The 17,753-nt window shown below is 38.2% G+C and overlaps 1 protein-coding gene across 1 annotated transcript in view; it reads right to left on the bottom strand.

Annotated features, from left to right (window-relative positions):
- Positions 1–10,005: 10,005 nt before the first annotated feature.
- Positions 10,006–17,753, bottom strand: part of LOC133620529 (uncharacterized) — a 33,874-nt gene continuing 26,126 nt past the window's right edge. The window contains exons 8-9 of the mRNA XM_061982114.1: positions 14,066–14,122; positions 10,006–10,196 (exon numbers count right to left, since the gene is read on the bottom strand). Of these exons, the coding sequence (XP_061838098.1) occupies positions 10,108–10,196; positions 14,066–14,122 (146 nt within the window). The 3' untranslated portion in view covers positions 10,006–10,107. The remainder of the gene's footprint in view (positions 10,197–14,065; positions 14,123–17,753) is intronic.

Genomic DNA, 17,753 nt, shown 5'->3' on the forward strand with positions numbered 1-17,753 from the left:
GGTGACTGTCTGTGCACCAGTCTCCCCACGTTAAACAAAGTCACGCACAGGCATCCTCCATAAAGGGATACACCCCTACCAGGAGGATCGTCATACTCGTTCGAGTGACCGCCAATGATGATGAATGGTTGTGTTACGGTGCGGATGTTCTCCCGAAATGTGTTTGTCATTCTTGTTTGGTGTGGCGCATATTTGTAACAGTGTTAAACTTGTTTATACGGCCAACCTCAGTGTGACCTGTATGGCTGTTGACCGAGTATGCTTTGCATTCACTTGTGTGTGTGAAAAGCCGTAGATATTATGTGACTGGGCCAGGCACACAAAGGCAGTGCCTTTAAGGTTTCTTGGCGCTCTCTACTTCTCCCTACGTCCGTGTAGACAGCGGCCTTTTAAAAAGTCATACATTTTACTTTTTGAAACAGATACCGATAAATTCCGATATCACATTTTAAAGCATTTATCGCCCGGTAATTTCAGCAGTCCGATATTTACCCGACATCCCTAGTTTGAATTCATATCCAACTATTGCGAGAACGACTTTTTACCGTCAATATCAGCTGCTGAGTTTCATTTTTTTAATGATTTGTGCCTCTGGATTTTTTCAATGAAAAAAAATGTGCCTTAGCTCAGAAAAAGGTTGAAAAACACTGATGTAGAGCGCTATCGTAATGTTGAAAAACGTATTTAAAAAGGTCAAACATTTTTTTTTTTATATTATAGCTAGGAAAATATTTATTATTTATGATTCCTACTTTGCAGAAAATATAGATGTACATGGATATTTTATGTAACATGTAGGGGTGTAACGGTACACAAAAATTTGGGTTGGGTACGTACCTCGGTTTAGAGGTCACGGTTCGGTTCATTTTCGGTACAGTAAGAAAACAACAAAATATAAATATTTTGGTTATTTATTTACCAAATTTGCAAAATCTTCCACCAAAAATATTTTTCTTAGTGTAATATTTGATGGGAACCTTGGATACGGTCAATAATTCACAATAACATTGATTTTGATTCAATATTATGTTTTGAGCAATGACAGTTTGGAAAGGAAAAAAAACAGCTTTGTTTTATTAGTCAACATTGCAACTTTTTCTAAATTACATTTAACCTTTATTATTCCACTTTTGTTATGATTTTGTTTATTTGAATAATATTTTTAGAATGTGCCGTGGGCCTTTAAAACATTAGCTGTGGGCCGCAAATGGCACACTTTTGACACCCCTGCTATAGATAATAAAAAATGAAATCTATGGATAAAAAGCAGTTTTCATAATTCTCTCTCTGTCTCTGTCTCTGCCCCTCCCTCACCAATGCTGCTGCAATCACAATTTGTTTTGTTTTCAACCCCTTCTTAGCCCTGAACGTACAATGAAAATACACGCAACCCTAACTCAAAACGCCGGACATTTGAGGCATTTAAGAAACTCCGCCCTGACAGCTCCGCAAAAAAGAGGCACGCTAGCAGCGATCGGTTTCACCGGACATGTCCTGTTTTGCGGAGCTGTCAGGGCGGAGTTTCTTAAATGCCTCAAATGTCCGGCGTTTTGAGTATCGTTTACACAACGCGCGTTACGCTACTTAATATGTCCGTGTGGAAACTTGTTCGGTACACATACCTGCCAACTTTTGAAATCAGAAAAACCTAGTAGCCAGGGTCCAAGGGGCCGCAGGCCCCGGTAGGTCCAGGACAAAGTCCTGGTGGGGGGTTCCTTCGCCCCCCGACGCAAAATGATTATTAGGTTAAAATGTTGCTAAAACCATCACTTTTCTATCAGTCACAGTGACTTTTCAAAACAAAAATATTACAGCAAAAATCATATGGGTTGATTGACATGTTTATTCTGTAAGCTAACTTCAATAGTTTGAAATTATTTTGACAGTTAATGCCAGTTATCCTGTCAACCTTTCACAAGACTTCAATTTGTTAATTGAAAGTATAAACACTTTTTACAGTAAATGTAAAACAGTACTAAACAATTCCATTAAAAAAAAAAATTGGTGTCATTAACTTTCTGTCCAAGCTTGTATAATCTACTGCCTTGTTCAATTGTAAAAAATATTCTGTGCCTAAAATTCACATTTCTATCACAATTATCATACTGTAAACATGGTAAGCTAACTTCATTAAAATTAATAGTCCTGTCAATAGCATGGAATTACAATTCAAATGTAGTTTTTTTTGTAAGCCTTTCAAAAGAATTCAAAATATGAAAAATTCATGAAAATTCATTGAAGCCATCAGACACTTGAAAAGTGGCACATCACATCTCTAATGTAATCATTTTAACTTTTCAAGAGAAATAGCACTGCAAAAATATCAAGGACATACTTCTGTATTTTGGTAGTTATGCTGTCAACATTTAACAAGATTTCTTCAACTTGGACTTGAAAGCATAAATAGTATAAACACTTTTAACAGTATAAGAGTACTAAACAATTCCAATAGATAACATTGGTGTCATTACCTTTTTGTGGCTAAAATCCAAATTTATTCTATCAGATTGATCATACTGCAAAAATGATATGGTAACTTTATGATAAGTTTACTTGAAGTGGCATAAAACACTGAAAGTGATTGTTCCTATAACCCCTTTGTTTCAAATGTTTGTTCCACTTGTGGCAGTCGGGCACCAGCATACCGTCTTTGACAACTTGAAGTGGCATAAAACACTGAAAGTGATTGTTCCTATAACCCCTTTGTTTTAAATGTTTCATGCCACTTCAAGTTGTCAAAGACGTGCTGTGAAATACAGCCGACAGGATTGCGCACCAAACACGAAGCAAGGCCAAAGCGCATGCATGGGGCAGGAGAACAAAGGACTTCTTTCATTTAAGGTTTGTGATAAACCATCAAACTCATTCGTTAAAAGGACTCTATAGTAATATAAAGCGAGTTTTTCTGGACATTATCATGCAAGAAAAGTTTATTTTTGGGACCGCGATCACCACGTAATGATTTTTAAAGGTTGCATTACAAACATTTAACTGTCCCATGTGATCAGCCAGTGCGACTGGAAGTCCATGCTCAATTATTGCCTCCATAAATAAAACTTCGGCATTCATCACATCCAAAGAATCTGTTTGGGCGATGAAAAACGTTGAAAGTTTTCCACTTGTTTCGCTAGCAACGGCATTAGACTTGTGTTTTTTTTTGTCCCAACGTGGTCTTTTACATCGCTAATTCCTCCGTGTACGATCGAAAAATCTTGTCTGCACAAGGTGCAATTCGCCTAGTTTTCACCCTTTTTGGAACGGATAATTATTCCCGGATAGGCTTTTGAATATTCTTCACGGAATGACTGCGGTTTTCTTTTCGGTTTAAGACTCGTTTGCGATTTTTCTCCGGCCGATTCCGTGATCGTTCGCTCGTTTGGAAACAATGGGCAACTGGTGCCTCGTGCTTGGCAGCGGTGCTATAAATAGCCTCGCGCATGGCATTCGGAATGGCTCGATAGGAAGTTACGGGAAGCAGTGTCGATTGTCATTGTTGTTACGCGATTTCGTGAATAAAACTTTTTTTTAAATAATGAAAAACCCTATTTTTTATCACTGCAACCGTAACCCGGAATAGGTTGATGAAAACCGTACTAATTACGGGAAAACCGGAGTAGTTGGCAGGTATGGGTACACCTCCGCACCGAACCGAAACCTCCGTACCGAAACGGTTCAATACAAATACACGGACCGTTACACCCCTAGTAATATATTATTGTTTATAAATATTATATACTATATTGTTTCTTTTTCTCATGTTCCCTTTGGCTCTTGATGCAGATGTTGACTCCATGTCAATACTGTAGCAGAAAAAATAAAAATAGGCAGGGATCAATGGGAAGGCAGAATTAAAGGTAGATCGGTACTCACTGCGGTAGAAGAGCCATTTCCATTTTGGAGAGGAACAACTTCAGGAGCAGTCAGCGGTTGATCAGCATCACTGCAGACACCAACGCTAAAAATGGAGAAACTGGTCTGCAACACTTTGTCTTATCTTGTTTTCTTCAAAAGTGAAGAGATGTACCTCATAGGCTCTAGTCCGCCATTCACAGCAGAATAGCGCACCCCCCCGTTCATGTCTGCAGGCTCGCCACTCCGGTCGCTTATACAAAACCTGCAGTGAACATGTAGCCTGAGCTGTGAATACTTCAGTGTCAACGTTGTTCTTCAACTTAAGTTACCAAAAATAACAAAACAACAATATTCCACACAATAAATATCAATATAAATGATTATCTTCAGCAGCTTAAAAGGGAATCCATGACGGGTTTTCTTTTGTGACTTACAAAATGGTGTTATGATGTTGGATATTTGTGCTAAATAATGCCAATAAGGTTCATTCACTTTGGCCTGGGCGTTGTGGAAGGATGCAGATATGTTTAAGAGTTCTTTCTTTTCACATAGCCATGTTTAGAGTCGGTAGTACTTTTCCTTTCTTTATTCTACCAGTCTCTCTTTATCTTCAGATTGTCTGTTTTATGTCTCAACCTTGGAATGTGAAAACCTCCCCCATTGGTTTCTTATCACCTCCCCCATTGGTTTCTTATCAGTGTTGCGAGGTTGTCTTTGTGTGAAAAGAAGTTGTTCCCTTGGAATGCCAGATCAACTAGAGCAGCCGATATGAATGTATAGGTTAAGCCAGTGGTTCTCAAACTTTTTTTGTCATCCCCCACTTTGGACAAGGGGGGGTTTTCAAGCCCCACCTGCCCCCATCGCCCCAACAGAGCGCTAATGCCAAGCTTTAACATTTTCAAATTTATTGAACATCAAGTTGTATACATTCGAACTCAATAACATAAAATAACATTAAGTTCAATAATAAATAAAATAAATCTGTGCAGCTGTGGTATAACTTGCATCAAGTTCAATAATAAATAAAATAACTTCCATCAAGTTCAATAATAAATAAAACAAAAGTGTTATAACTTGCATCAAGTTCAATAATAAATCAAAACAAGTGTTATAACTTGCATCACGTTCAATAATAAATCAAAAAAACTGTTATAACTTGCATAAAGTTCAATAATAAATCAAATAAAAGTGTTATAACTTGCATCAAGTTCAATAATAAATCAAAAAAAGTGTTATAACTTGCATCAAGTTCAATAATAAATCAAATAAAAGTGTTATAACTTGCATCAAGTTCAATAATAAATCAAAAAAAGTGTTATAACTTGCATCAAGTTCAATAATAAATCAAAAAAGTGTTATAACTTGTATCAAGTTCAATAATAAATCAAATAACTTGCATCAAGTTCAATAATAAATCAAAAAAAGTGTTATAACTTGCATCAAGTTTAATAATAAATAAAACAAAAGTGTTATAACTTGCATCAAGTTCAATAATAAATCAAAAAAAGTGTTATAACTCGCATCAAGTTCAATAATAAATCAGTGTTATAACTTGCATCAAGTTCAATAATAAATCAAATAACTTGCATCAAGTTCAATAATAAATCAAAAAAAGTGTTATAACTTGCATCAAGTTCAATAATTTAAAAAAAGTGTTATAACTTGCATCAAGTTCAATAATAAATCAAATAAAAGTGTTATAACTCGCATCAAGTTCAATAATAAATCAAAGTGTTATAACTTGCATCAAGTTCAATAATAAATCAAATAACTTGCATCAATTTCAATAATAAATCAAAAAAAGTGTTATAACTTGCATCAAGTTCAATAATAAATAAAACAAGTGTTATAACTTGCATCAAGTTCAATAATAAAAAAAAGTGTTATAACTTGCATCACGTTCAATAATAAATCAAAAAAAGTGTTATAACTTGCATCAAGTTCAATAATAAATCAAATAACTTGCATCAAGTTCAATAATAAATCAAAAAAAGTGTTATAACTTGCATCAAGTTCAATAATAAATAAAACAAGTGTTATAACTTGCATCAAGTTCAATAATAAAAAAAAGTGTTATAACTTGCATCACGTTCAATAATAAATCAAAAAAAGTGTTATAACTTGCATCAAGTTCAATAATAAATAAAACAAAAGTGTTATAACTTGCATTAAGTTCAATAATAAATCAAAAAAAGTGTTATAACTTGCATCAAGTTCAATAATAAATCAAATAACTTGCATCAAGTTCAATAATAAATACAATAAAAGTGCCACTTTGCAATCTTTGCAACAAAAAAAAAGGAGGAGCTATGCATTTGGCAAGACAGGGCAAGTGACAGCACTTTCCCCCAGGAGAGCCACCTTGCTTCACTGTGAAACAGCACGGCTGTATGATCAGCTCCCATTTCCTCACACAGTGCAGAGAACAGTCGCACTTTCAGTGGTCGTGTTTTGATCAAATTTACCGCGCTCACAACATGTTAAAACCTCATTGAGTTCGGGGCTGAGCTGCCTTGACGCGAGGGCTTCCCGGTGAATGACAGAGTGTGTGCCCGTCACATTTTTGTTTCTCTGCAGGCGCTGGCTCTGGCTCGACGACCTTTTGAGGTGCGAGTCACAAATGTATATACTTGTGTAATTGTGATCCACACATTAGCCTGCTACCCATCCGCGCGAAAGTTTGTTCCGCTTAGCCCCGCCCCCATTAGTTACTGTTGCTATGTCTGTCAAACTTTCGCTCGTACCGAGAAATATAAAGCCTACAGTAAAAATAAGTACCGGTAATTTCCATTTATTTATATAGCGGATTTCACAGACAGAATCACAAAGTGATTTACAGTGTGTATAGAAAATGAAAGCATAGTAAAAAAAATAATCGAAGAATATAATAATTTAAATTTTTTTTTTAAAGTGAAATATCCTCCCGTTCCTCGCGCCCCACCTGTCATGTCTCTATTCCCCACCAGTGGGGCGCGCCCCACACTTTGAGAAACGCTGGGTTAAGCTGATCTCCTAAAGCTTTGGTATAAACTTGAAAATATTCCAATTCTGTCTTGATGGTCCTTCTTACTCAGCATATACAGTATGTCATCGAAAGAACTTGGGATTGACCAGTAACTTAGATTCCCTGGGAGGAAGAGCTGGTCGACCCAACAGCGTGCACGTCGTTCTGGATTCAAACATTAAGTCAAGCTTTTAGCCAGACGTTAACGTGAACCGGAATGTCGCTCATTATGACACATTCACACAATATTGATTTATTTTTTTACACGATTTGATTAAGAAAAATATGAGTATTTTATATCTACACAACGTCACAATCTGAGAGATTTTGTAATTTGGTAGACAAAAGGAAATTCCCCAAAAGTCAAATAGCGGTGCAGCACCTCTTTGTTATGTGTTTCTGGTTTTGTCACCCCCTCCCAGGCAGGAAGGCGACACGGCAGTGCGGCTGGATCAAAAGAGACGTTGCTGAACAAAATGTTGCTTGATTACAAGCGAGTGTCATTAAACAGGTCTGCAGTACCCGGAGGAGCCTAGGTCAAAAAATGAAGGACTCCTAACTTGGAGAAGTCAAAACATCAGTTTTATATTCCTCCTTCCTGTCTCTGGGTGTGTGTGCTGAGTCAGGACAGCACACCCTGACCATAAAAGGAGATGTTTGTGTGCAAGTGTCTGGGAAAACATCTGCTTTAAGTCACAACTTAAATGTTGGCGTTGAGCTAGACAGGTAGTCTCTTCTCAAGGATAGGGCTATCACTTTTGCATTCCGAAATCCCAATTAGAGCCTCTTTTCCTACGAGAAGTAATCCAATCCACCTGCGAATATCAAACTAAGGCATACCTGCCAACTTTTGAAATCAGAAAAACCTAGTAGCCAGGGTCCAGGGGCCGCAGGCCCCGGTAGGTCCAGGACAAAGTCCTGGTGGAGGGTTCAGGGCTTCGCCCCCCGACGCAAAATGATTGATTGCATTCAGACAGGTTAAAATGTTGCTAAAACCATCACTTTTCTATCAGTCACAGTGACTTTTCAAAACAAAAATATTGCAGCAAAAATCATATGGGTTGATTGACATGTTTATTCTGTAAGCTAACTCCAATAGTTTGAAATTATTTTGACAGTTAATGCCAGTTATCCTGTCAACCTTTCACAAGACTTCAATTTGTTAATTGAACGTATAAACACTTTTTACAGTAAACAAATGGTAAAACAGTATTCAACAATTCCATTAAAAAAAAATTGGTGTCATTATTAACTTTCTGTCCAAGCTTGTATAATCTACTGCCTTGTTCAATTGTAAAAAATATTCTGTGCCTAAAATTCACATTTCTATCACAATTATCATACTGTAAACATGGTAAGCTAACTTCATTAAAATTAATAGTCCTGTCAATAGCATGGAATTACAATTCAAATGTCGTTTTTTTGTAAGCCTTTCAAAAGAATTCAAAATATGAAAAATTAATGAAAATTAATTGAAGCCATCAGACACTTGAAAAGTGGCACATCACATCTCTAATGTAATCATTTGAACTTTTCAACAGAAATAGCACTGCAAAAATATTAAGGACATACTTCTGTATTTTGGTAGTTATGCTGTCAACATTTAACACGATTTCTTCAACTTGGACTTGAAAGCATAAATAGTATAAACACTTTTAACAGTATAACAGTACTAAACAATTCCAATAGATAACATTGGTGTCATTACCTTTTTGTGGCTAAAATCCAAATGTATTCTATCAGATTGATCATACTGCAAAAATGATATGGTAACTTTATGATAAGTTTACTTGAAGTGGCATAAAACACTGAAAGTGATTGTTCCTATAACTACAAAGCGGAGAGGAAGCAGGGCCTGACTCTCTTCAAGGCGACCTTTTCTTTGAACTGTTTTAATCAAAGGCGATGGCCGTTTACGACCCCCGTTCCTTAGAAACAGCTGTTGCCATGCAATCAGGGAAAGTCCAAGTAAAAGAGGAGGCGTACAATCTTTCGTCAGAGCGTGGTGAGACTGTACAAGAGTAGAGTCCAGACGTCTCTCCTCAATTGAGCCAAATTGAATTCTGTCTCTGTTTGAGTTTGAGTTTATTTCGAACATGCAAGTATACAACATGATACATCACAATCTCCAGTTTCTCTTTTCAACATGTTCGAAAAGGAGTAGGAAGAAGCAGAGCTTATTTAATCCTACCCCTTTTCTTTTACATAACAGTTTGCTAAAACTTTTGTTCACTTCCTGTTCTCGATTTATTCACAATATACTCCATAAGTAATCACAAAAAAATAAGTAAATAAATAATAATTGGTGAAGTAAGTTACATTTCATATGTTGAGATAAGTAAGATTATTTTGTGAGTGAAAGAATGAAAGAATGGATGAGTTAAATAAATTCAGAATGTTTATCATGGTTCTTCTTCTTTGTACTTTGTAAACACTTTAAGTTTGAAGAGTTTCTTGAAGTGGTTCATATTAGTACATTGTTTGATTGCTTTGCTTAATCCATTCCATCATTTAATTCCACATAATTCCTTGCTTCTTGTCTTGTTTAATAGATGTCATCAGTGTTTGAACCTAACAAGTGCAGTTCCCCTTCAAAGATATAGATAATGGGTTTCACTATGTAAAGCGCTTTGAGTCTCTGGAGAAAAGCGCTACATGAATATAATTAACTTATTTCACTCATTATTAGTTATAAGCATGTGTATAAAATATAAACATCGCAAATTTGGAGAGAAAAATGGCAATTTGTTTTGTTTTTTTCTTAAAATTGTGCAGCCCTTGTGTTTTCTGAAGAGTCAGATGTGTAAAATGAAATCTATGCAAAATTTTGACCAAAGCACCACTTTTAAATGTTATGAAGACCTCAAGGAAGTGTTTTAAATGTGTAAAAAAAAAATTTTATAATTTACCTCTTTAAATTTAATTGAAAAAAAATAAATAGGTAAGACATGTTATCGGTTTTGAGAAGCAGCAAGTTTTCTTTATAAAAAAAAACCAACAATCACTGAGCCCCTGACCAGTGTTACTTTGTCATCTATTCAGCTTCACGGTGTAATTGTAACAGTAAACATTCTTTTTTTTTTTTAATACATTTGAGAATATTGTTATGCAAATATGTTCTCACCGTTTTTGGATAATTCTTGTCAGATATTCAGGAAATGTTGCATCACTCGTTCTGCCATACAGAAAAAACACATTACTAGAAAACATCTTGACAGTAAAGTGGGAGGAGAAATTTAAAGAGCCTCATGTCACCTGGCTTTCTTCCATTTGCGATAAAGGCACCCCAACACCACCACCAACAACAACAACACCCCCACGGTCATCACCACGGACACCGCTGGCAGAAAAGAGAACAACACACACTTTAGATGTCACCATTCACAGTGGAAATTCCAAAGCTTCCGTTTCTTTTCAAACTATTCCATTATAATTTAAATTAAAGCTGCAAGCAGCGTTGGTCGGGCCCGCGTATTTGGCAGGTGCTAGTCCTAAGTGTCCCAATACTTTTGTCCAGTTTTAGTCCCAAGTGTCCCAATACTTTTGGCAAGTTGTAGTCCTAAGTGTCCCAATACTTTTGTCAAGTTGTAGTCCCAAGTGTCCCAATACTTTTGTCCAGTTTTCGGCCTAAGTGTCCCAATACTTTTGTCCAGTTTTCGGCCTAAGTGTCCCAATACTTTTGTCCGGTGGTAGTCATAAGTGTCCCAATACTTTTGTCTAGTGTACCTACCTTGTCTGCATTGTGTGGGCACGTTGGTGCTTCCTGCTTTTAAGCAGCCATCTTAAAAAAACAGCAGCGCAGCAGCATCAGTGCAGCGGGTCTTTGAAGGGTCATAAAATCAAAACCGGAGCAGGTATTAAAACGCTCTTCTGTTATTTTATACACAAGGGTTTAATCTCTCTCCTGTGTTAGTTTGAAGCCGAAACGACAAACGCGCACAGAGAAGACAGTTTTTGAAGGAAGGTGACCGGTTTTTACAAAGAATTTGTTTTGAAGGGGGAATAGCAAACTTCCTGTTGATTTTTGCTGGGGGTTGTCAGTTTATGAAATGTAGGTTTAAGTGAGACCTACATAGAGGTTTTTGTTTATGTCTCTCCGACTTTCCCAGTGGGAGTTACAGGCAGTTTTGTCAGTTTTTTCATCCGAGGAGCAGTTTTTTGTGCGTTTTATTAAAAAATTGCGCCAGAGCACAATTTTGAGATTTGGGGTTAGGTTTTTTTATTAGATCACAATTTTAGCCAGTCCTGATGTGTGTGTTCAGTTTGGTGAGTTTTGAAGCATGTTAAGGGGGTCAAATTACAGCTCAAAGAGGCAAAAGTGACTGTTTTTAGTACTTTTTTGTCTTGAAGGGGGAATTGCCAACTTCCTGTTGATTTCTGCCCAAGGATGTACAATTATGAAATCTAGGTCTAAGTTAGACCTACATAGAGAATTTTGTTTCATGTCTTTCTGACCTTCCTAGTGGGAGTTACAGGCAGTCTAGTTTTTTTTTTCCTAGGGGGCGCTAGAGCACAATTTTGAGTTTTGGGGTTCGTTTTTTTTTATTAAAAGACAATTTTCGCAGGTCCTGATGTGTGGGTCAAATATGGTGAGTTTTGAAGCATGTTAAGTGGGTCAAATTAGTGCTCAAAGAGGCGGCCGGTATAATAATAATAATTAAAGCTGCAAGCAGTGTTGGTCGGGCCCGCGTATTTGGCAGGTGCTAGTCCTAAGTGTCCCAATACTTTTGTCAAGTTTTAGTCCCAAGTGTCCCAATACTTTTGTCAAGTTGTAGTCTTAAGTGTCCCAATACTTTTGGGCAGTGTAGGTGTCCCAATACTTTTGTCCAGTGGTAGTCCTAAGTGTCCCAATACTTTTGGGCAGTGTAGGTGTCCCAATACTTTTGTCCAGTTTTAGTCCTAAGTGTCCCAATACTTTTGTCAAGTAGTTGCCATAAGTGTCCCAATACTTTTGTCAAGTAGTTGCCATAAGTGTCCCAATACTTTTGTCCAGTGTAAGTGTCCCAATACTTTTGTCCAGTTTTCGTCCTAAGTGTCGCAATACTTTTGTTCAGTGGTATTCGTATTCTTTCTATAACTTTTATTTGGAAGGGTTCAATCTCTCTCCTGTGTTAGTTTGAAGCTGAAACGACAAACACGCTCAGAGGAGATAATGTTTGAAGAGAAGTGACCGGTTTATAAAAAAAATTTGTTTTGAAGGGGAAATTGCAAACTTCCTGTTGATTTTTGCTGAGGGTTGTCAATCTATGAAATGTAGGTCTAAGTGAGACCTACATAGAGGTTTTTGTTTCATGTCTCTCTGACTTTCCCAGTGGGAGTTACAGGCAGTTTTGTCATTTTTTTCCCCCGAGGAGCAGTTTTTTCTCGGTTTTATTCAAAAATTGCGGTAGAGCACAATTTTTAGATTTGGGGTTAGGTTTTTTTCAATAGATTGCAATTTTAGCCAGTCCTGATGTGTGTGTTCAGTTTGGTGAGTTTTGAAGCATGTTAAGGGGGTCAAATTAAAGCTCAAAAAGGCAAAAGTGACTGATTTTACTAAAATTTAGTGTTGAAGGGGGAATAGCAAACTTCCTGTAGATTTTTGGCCGAGGAAATAAATTAATAACATTTAAGTCTAAGTAAGACCTACATAGAGGTTTTTGTTTCATGTCTCTACGACATTCATACTGGGAGTTAGAAAATGTTTACTTTGTAGGGGGCGCTAGAGCGCAATTTTGAGTTATGGGGTTTGGTTTTTTTACCAAAGAGTTTTGTTCGAGGTTATTTAAGTGTGCGTCAAATTTGGTGAGTTTTGAAGCATGTTAAGGGGGTCAAAGTACCGCGCAAAGCTGCGGAATAAGAAAGAATAATAATAAAACCTTACAAATTCAATAGGTCCTTATGTCCCATTGCATAAGGACTCCCTTTGGGAATCCTTATACAATGGGCCATGCGGGCCCTAATAAAACCTTAGAAATTCAATAGGTCCTTATGTCCCATTGCATAAGGACTCCCTTTGGGAGTCCTTATACAATGGGCCATGCGGGCCCTAATTATGCGTTTGAGTTAAACCATCGAAAAATCTCATTAAATGAGCAAGCAATGTTTTAAGTAACATTTTAACACGGCAAAACCAATAATACCATATTTGCTCATGGTAGACAGGAGTTTATAATATTGTTTGATATATTTAATGTATAATATTTATGGTTTCATGTTATACCATTTGTCACTAATTTCACTGCCTCGGGTGTATATTATCCAGGATAATTTGGGTCACAGGATATCGTGTCCTTGAGGAAGGAGGTTTATCCTTCGTGACCTAAAAAAAACCCGACAACTTCAGAAGTGACTGATAGAGAACCTTTTATCTCAAATATGGAACAAACAAGATTTCATCAAAATGATTGATTTTGCTCACATTTGGTGCTCTTAAAGACTATGCAGGCCGAATTGGCTCAAATTAGATTTTTTTTTTTTTATATATAGCTGATTTTCTCAAAAGCTGTCTTTGATCTTATCAAGCAAAAGGCGGACGGCTTGTAAACCACCACTGTGCGATGGAATGCGCCGTGGAGGTGTCGGTTTCTTTGATCTATTAGACTGCCACAAGGAAGGACCTGAAATCTACAAGCAGAGAGGAGGCAAACCTGACACCGCTCCAAGCCCCTTTTTGTTTGAACTGTTTTATGACCCAGTGCAGCAGGTGTTTATGACCCCTCCCCTTAGAAGCAGCTGCAGCTATGTAATCAGAAAATGTCCAAATAAATGAGGAGGCGTGGAGCTTTTTCTTTAGAGTGGTGGGGGGGACACTGTACGAAGGTACAGGTCCACAAACGCTCTCATGAGCTAAATTGAATCTTGTCTGTTTGATTCATTGCTTCTTGACTTGTTTAATAGATAGTTTGGTGTTTGAACCCGACACATCCCTTCTTCGTATGTGTGTACCATGGGGGGGTGGTGGAGGAGGGACGTAAACTCTGCAATAATCAAGGAAAGGCTGTATTTTCAACTGTATTTTAATGTTTACCTTACCTATAAAATCATTTATGCATACTATTAGTACTGAATAAAAGAAGTACAAAATAAATGCATCTAAAAATCTAAATTTGTGTATGAAAGACGTCTCAAAGGGCTTCGCAAACTCACGACATCCCCTGATCTAAGTCCACAGCCGGACAAGGGAAAAACTCAAAAGACCCCAGCTGGGGGGAAAAGAAGAAACCTCACCAATGACTGCGATGTCTGTCGAGCTGATCTTTGTGTTGTTCCCTGGTTCACTAATGTCTGTTTGAGAAAGAGAAAAAAAAGTATGATCATATCAATCAATCAATGTTTACTTATATAGCCCTAAATCAGGAGTGTCTCAAAGGGCTGCACAAGCCACAACGACATCCTCGGCTCAGATCCGACATCAGGGCAAGGAAAAACTCAACCCAATGGGTCAATGAGAAACCTTGGAGGGGTCCACAGATGTGGGATACCTAGTGTGTGTGTGTGTGTGTGTGTGACAATCATGGGTACTTTAACCCTCTAAGACCCACAGTGACATATTTACAACATTTTTATTTTATTTAAAAAAGGGTTAAAAGTTTTTTCATTTTGCCCCCACCACCACATTAACATAGTTATTGGGGTCTATTGTTCAGTCTAACAATGACTTTACATTCGAAATTTGTATTTAAGGACCGCCCACAGGCTATAGAATCTCACACAACTTGAAAATCTTCGCAGAGTGACAACCCTTTTCTTTACTGGACCACATTGATCAAATCAGTGTAAGTAGAATGCATCTAATATTTTTTACTGTGATCTTTATATTGTCTAGAACATGTACCTATGTTATTATTGTGAAATACCTCCAAAAAATATGATTTAGATGATGTTTTATATTGGTTGTATATGTACAACCATGGGTCAATGTGGTAGCAAATATTCCCTTGTGACTAATACCTAGCAGGATACTGTGTAGTCTAAATAGATATGCTTTGTCAGGAATCTACAATATATTTTAATTTACACACACTTATTCCTTCTGTCTGGGCACATTTGCACTTTAATATTGCAAACTAAAAGTAAAAAAAATGGTGATAATGGTATTTATGATAAGCATATACAGGTAACAGCCAGTAAATTAGAATATTTTGAAAAACTTGATTTATTTCAGTAATTGCATTCAAAAGGTGTAACTTGTACATTATATTTATTCATTGCACACAGACTGATGCATTCAAATGTTTATTTCTTTTAATTTTGATGATTTGAAGTGGCAACAAATGAAAATCCAAAATTCCGTGTGTCACAAAATTAGAATATTACTTAAGGCTAATACAAAAAAGGGATTTTTAGAAATGTTGGCCAACTGAAAAGTATGAAAATGAAAAAATATGAGCATGTACAATACTCAATACTTGGTTGGAGCTCCTTTTGCCTCAATTACTGTGTTAATGCGGCGTGGCATGGAGTCGATGAGTTTCTGGCACTGCTCAGGTGTTATGAGAGCCCAGGTTGCTCTGATAGTGGCCTTCAACTCTTCTGCGTTTTTGGGTCTGGCATTCTGCATCTTCCTTTTCACAATACCCCACAGATTTTCTATGGGGCTAAGGTCAGGGGAGTTGGCGGGCCAATTTAGAACAGAAATACCATGGTCCGTAAACCAGGCACGGGTACATTTTGCGCTGTGTGCAGGCGCCAAGTCCTGTTGGAACTTGAAATCTCCATCTCCATAGAGCAGGTCAGCAGCAGGAAGCATGAAGTGCTCTAAAACTTGCTGGTAGACGGCTGCGTTGACCCTGGATCTCAGTAAACAGAGTGGACCGACACCAGCAGATGACATGGCACCCCAAACCATCACTGATGGTGGAAACTTTACACTAGACTTCAGGCAACGTGGATCCTGTGCCTCTCCTGTCTTCCTCCAGACTCTGGGACCTCGATTTCCAAAGGAAATGCAAAATTTGCATGGTTGGGTGATGGTTTGGGGTGCCATGTCATCTGCTGGTGTCGGTCCACTCTGTTTCCTGAGATCCAGGGTCAACGCAGCCGTCTACCAGCAAGTTTTAGAGCACTTCATGCTTCCTGCTGCTGACCTGCTCTATGGAGATGGAGATTTCAAGTTCCAACAGGACTTGGCGCCTGCACACAGCGCAAAATCTACCCGTGCATGGTTTACGGACCATGGTATTTCTGTTCTAAATTGGCCCGCCAACTCCCCTGACCTTAGCCCCATAGAAAATCTGTGGGGTATTGTGAAAAGGAAGATGCAGAATGCCAGACCCAAAAACGCAGAAGAGTTGAAGGCCACTATCAGAGCAACCTGGGCTCTCATAACACCTGAGCAGTGCCAGAAACTCATCGACTCCATGCCACGCCGCATTAACGCAGTAATTGAGGCAAAAGGAGCTCCAACCAAGTATTGAGTATTGTACATGCTCATATTTTTCATTTTCATACTTTTCAGTTGGCCAACATTTCTAAAAATCCCTTTTTTGTATTAGCCTTAAGTAATATTCTAATTTTGTGACACACGGAATTTTGGATTTTCATTTGTTGCCACTTCAAATCATCAAAATTAAATGAAATAAACATTTGAATGCATCAGTCTGTGTGCAATGAATACATATAATGTACAAGTTACACCTTTTGAATGCAATTACTGAAATAAATCAAGTTTTTCAAAATATTCTAATTTACTGGCTTTTACCTGTAGATGGGTAGGTTCATGTTTTCCTTCTCTTTGTGCACATTTGTACATTACTTTTGCAAACTAAAAGTTAAGAACAGTTTTTATTAGAAGGCTTCTGCAACTTTATAAAACAGGTTCTTTTGTTCAAGGATGGTGTTGGGAATATAGATTGGTAATTCACCACCAGAACAGGTTCCTTTGTGTACAGGTGAATGAATTCCTTTTAGGATGATAATAAGGTCAGCCAGACAGTATTGTTTGGTTTGTGAATAGGGTACTTGGGTACTAATAGGGTACTAATGGGGTATCAGTTTGCCATCCAGCCAACCCCCATGCAATGGTCAATTCACATCAGTCCCACTGATCGAGAAGCTCCTTGGGCTTGGCATCCATTGTGTGGGTACAGCAAGGCAAGTCCGCATCCCCAATTGCAACCTTGAAGATGACAAGAGCTTGAAGAAGAAAGGGAGAGGAACCTTCGACCACAGAATGGAGGCGAACCACAACATCTCTGCTGTCAAATGGTTTGACAACAGGGCCGTCACACTTGTGTCATCCTTTGCTGGAACGGAACCTTTGCAGAAGATTCAACGCTGGGACAAAGCCAACAAGACCTACATTGAAGTTGAAAGGCCGTACATTGTGGGTAACTACAATCAGTACATGGGAGGTGTTGATTTGCTGGACTCGTTCACTGCAAAATACAAGTTCCGCATCAAATCCCGCCGCTGGTACCTGTACATCTTCTGGCACACCATCACACTTGCTGTGGTCAACGCCTGGCTCCTCTACAAGCGCGACTGCCAAGCTCTCAAGGAGAAACCTGAGCTTAACCTGCGAAGGTTCCAAGCACAGATGACATCCGCTCTCATTCTGGTGGACACAGTCACTCCAAAGAGAGGACGACCTTCAGGCAATGGCAGCCCAGTCACAAGCAGCCCGGTCACTGGCAAGAGACCATCCTCGGCTCCAACCAGTACCCCATACAAGAAATCATGTGGACACCTGCCACTGGATGTACGCCACGATCAGATTGGGCATTTACCCAAAAAGACAACGAGAGGCCGCTGCAGGCATTGCCCTACTGGGTACACCAACACACAATGTCTCAAGTGTGAAGTGCGTTTTTGCTTCTCGGACAGCGAGAACTGTTTCCTGGACTTTCACTGCAAGTGAACATAGTCAGCACATGCATGCTGGTTGCCAGAAGAACAATGCAGAACTTGATCACGC

The sequence above is a fragment of the Nerophis lumbriciformis genome, linkage group LG24 (genome assembly GCF_033978685.3).
Source record: "Nerophis lumbriciformis linkage group LG24, RoL_Nlum_v2.1, whole genome shotgun sequence".
Taxonomy (NCBI): Eukaryota; Metazoa; Chordata; class Actinopteri; order Syngnathiformes; family Syngnathidae; genus Nerophis; species Nerophis lumbriciformis.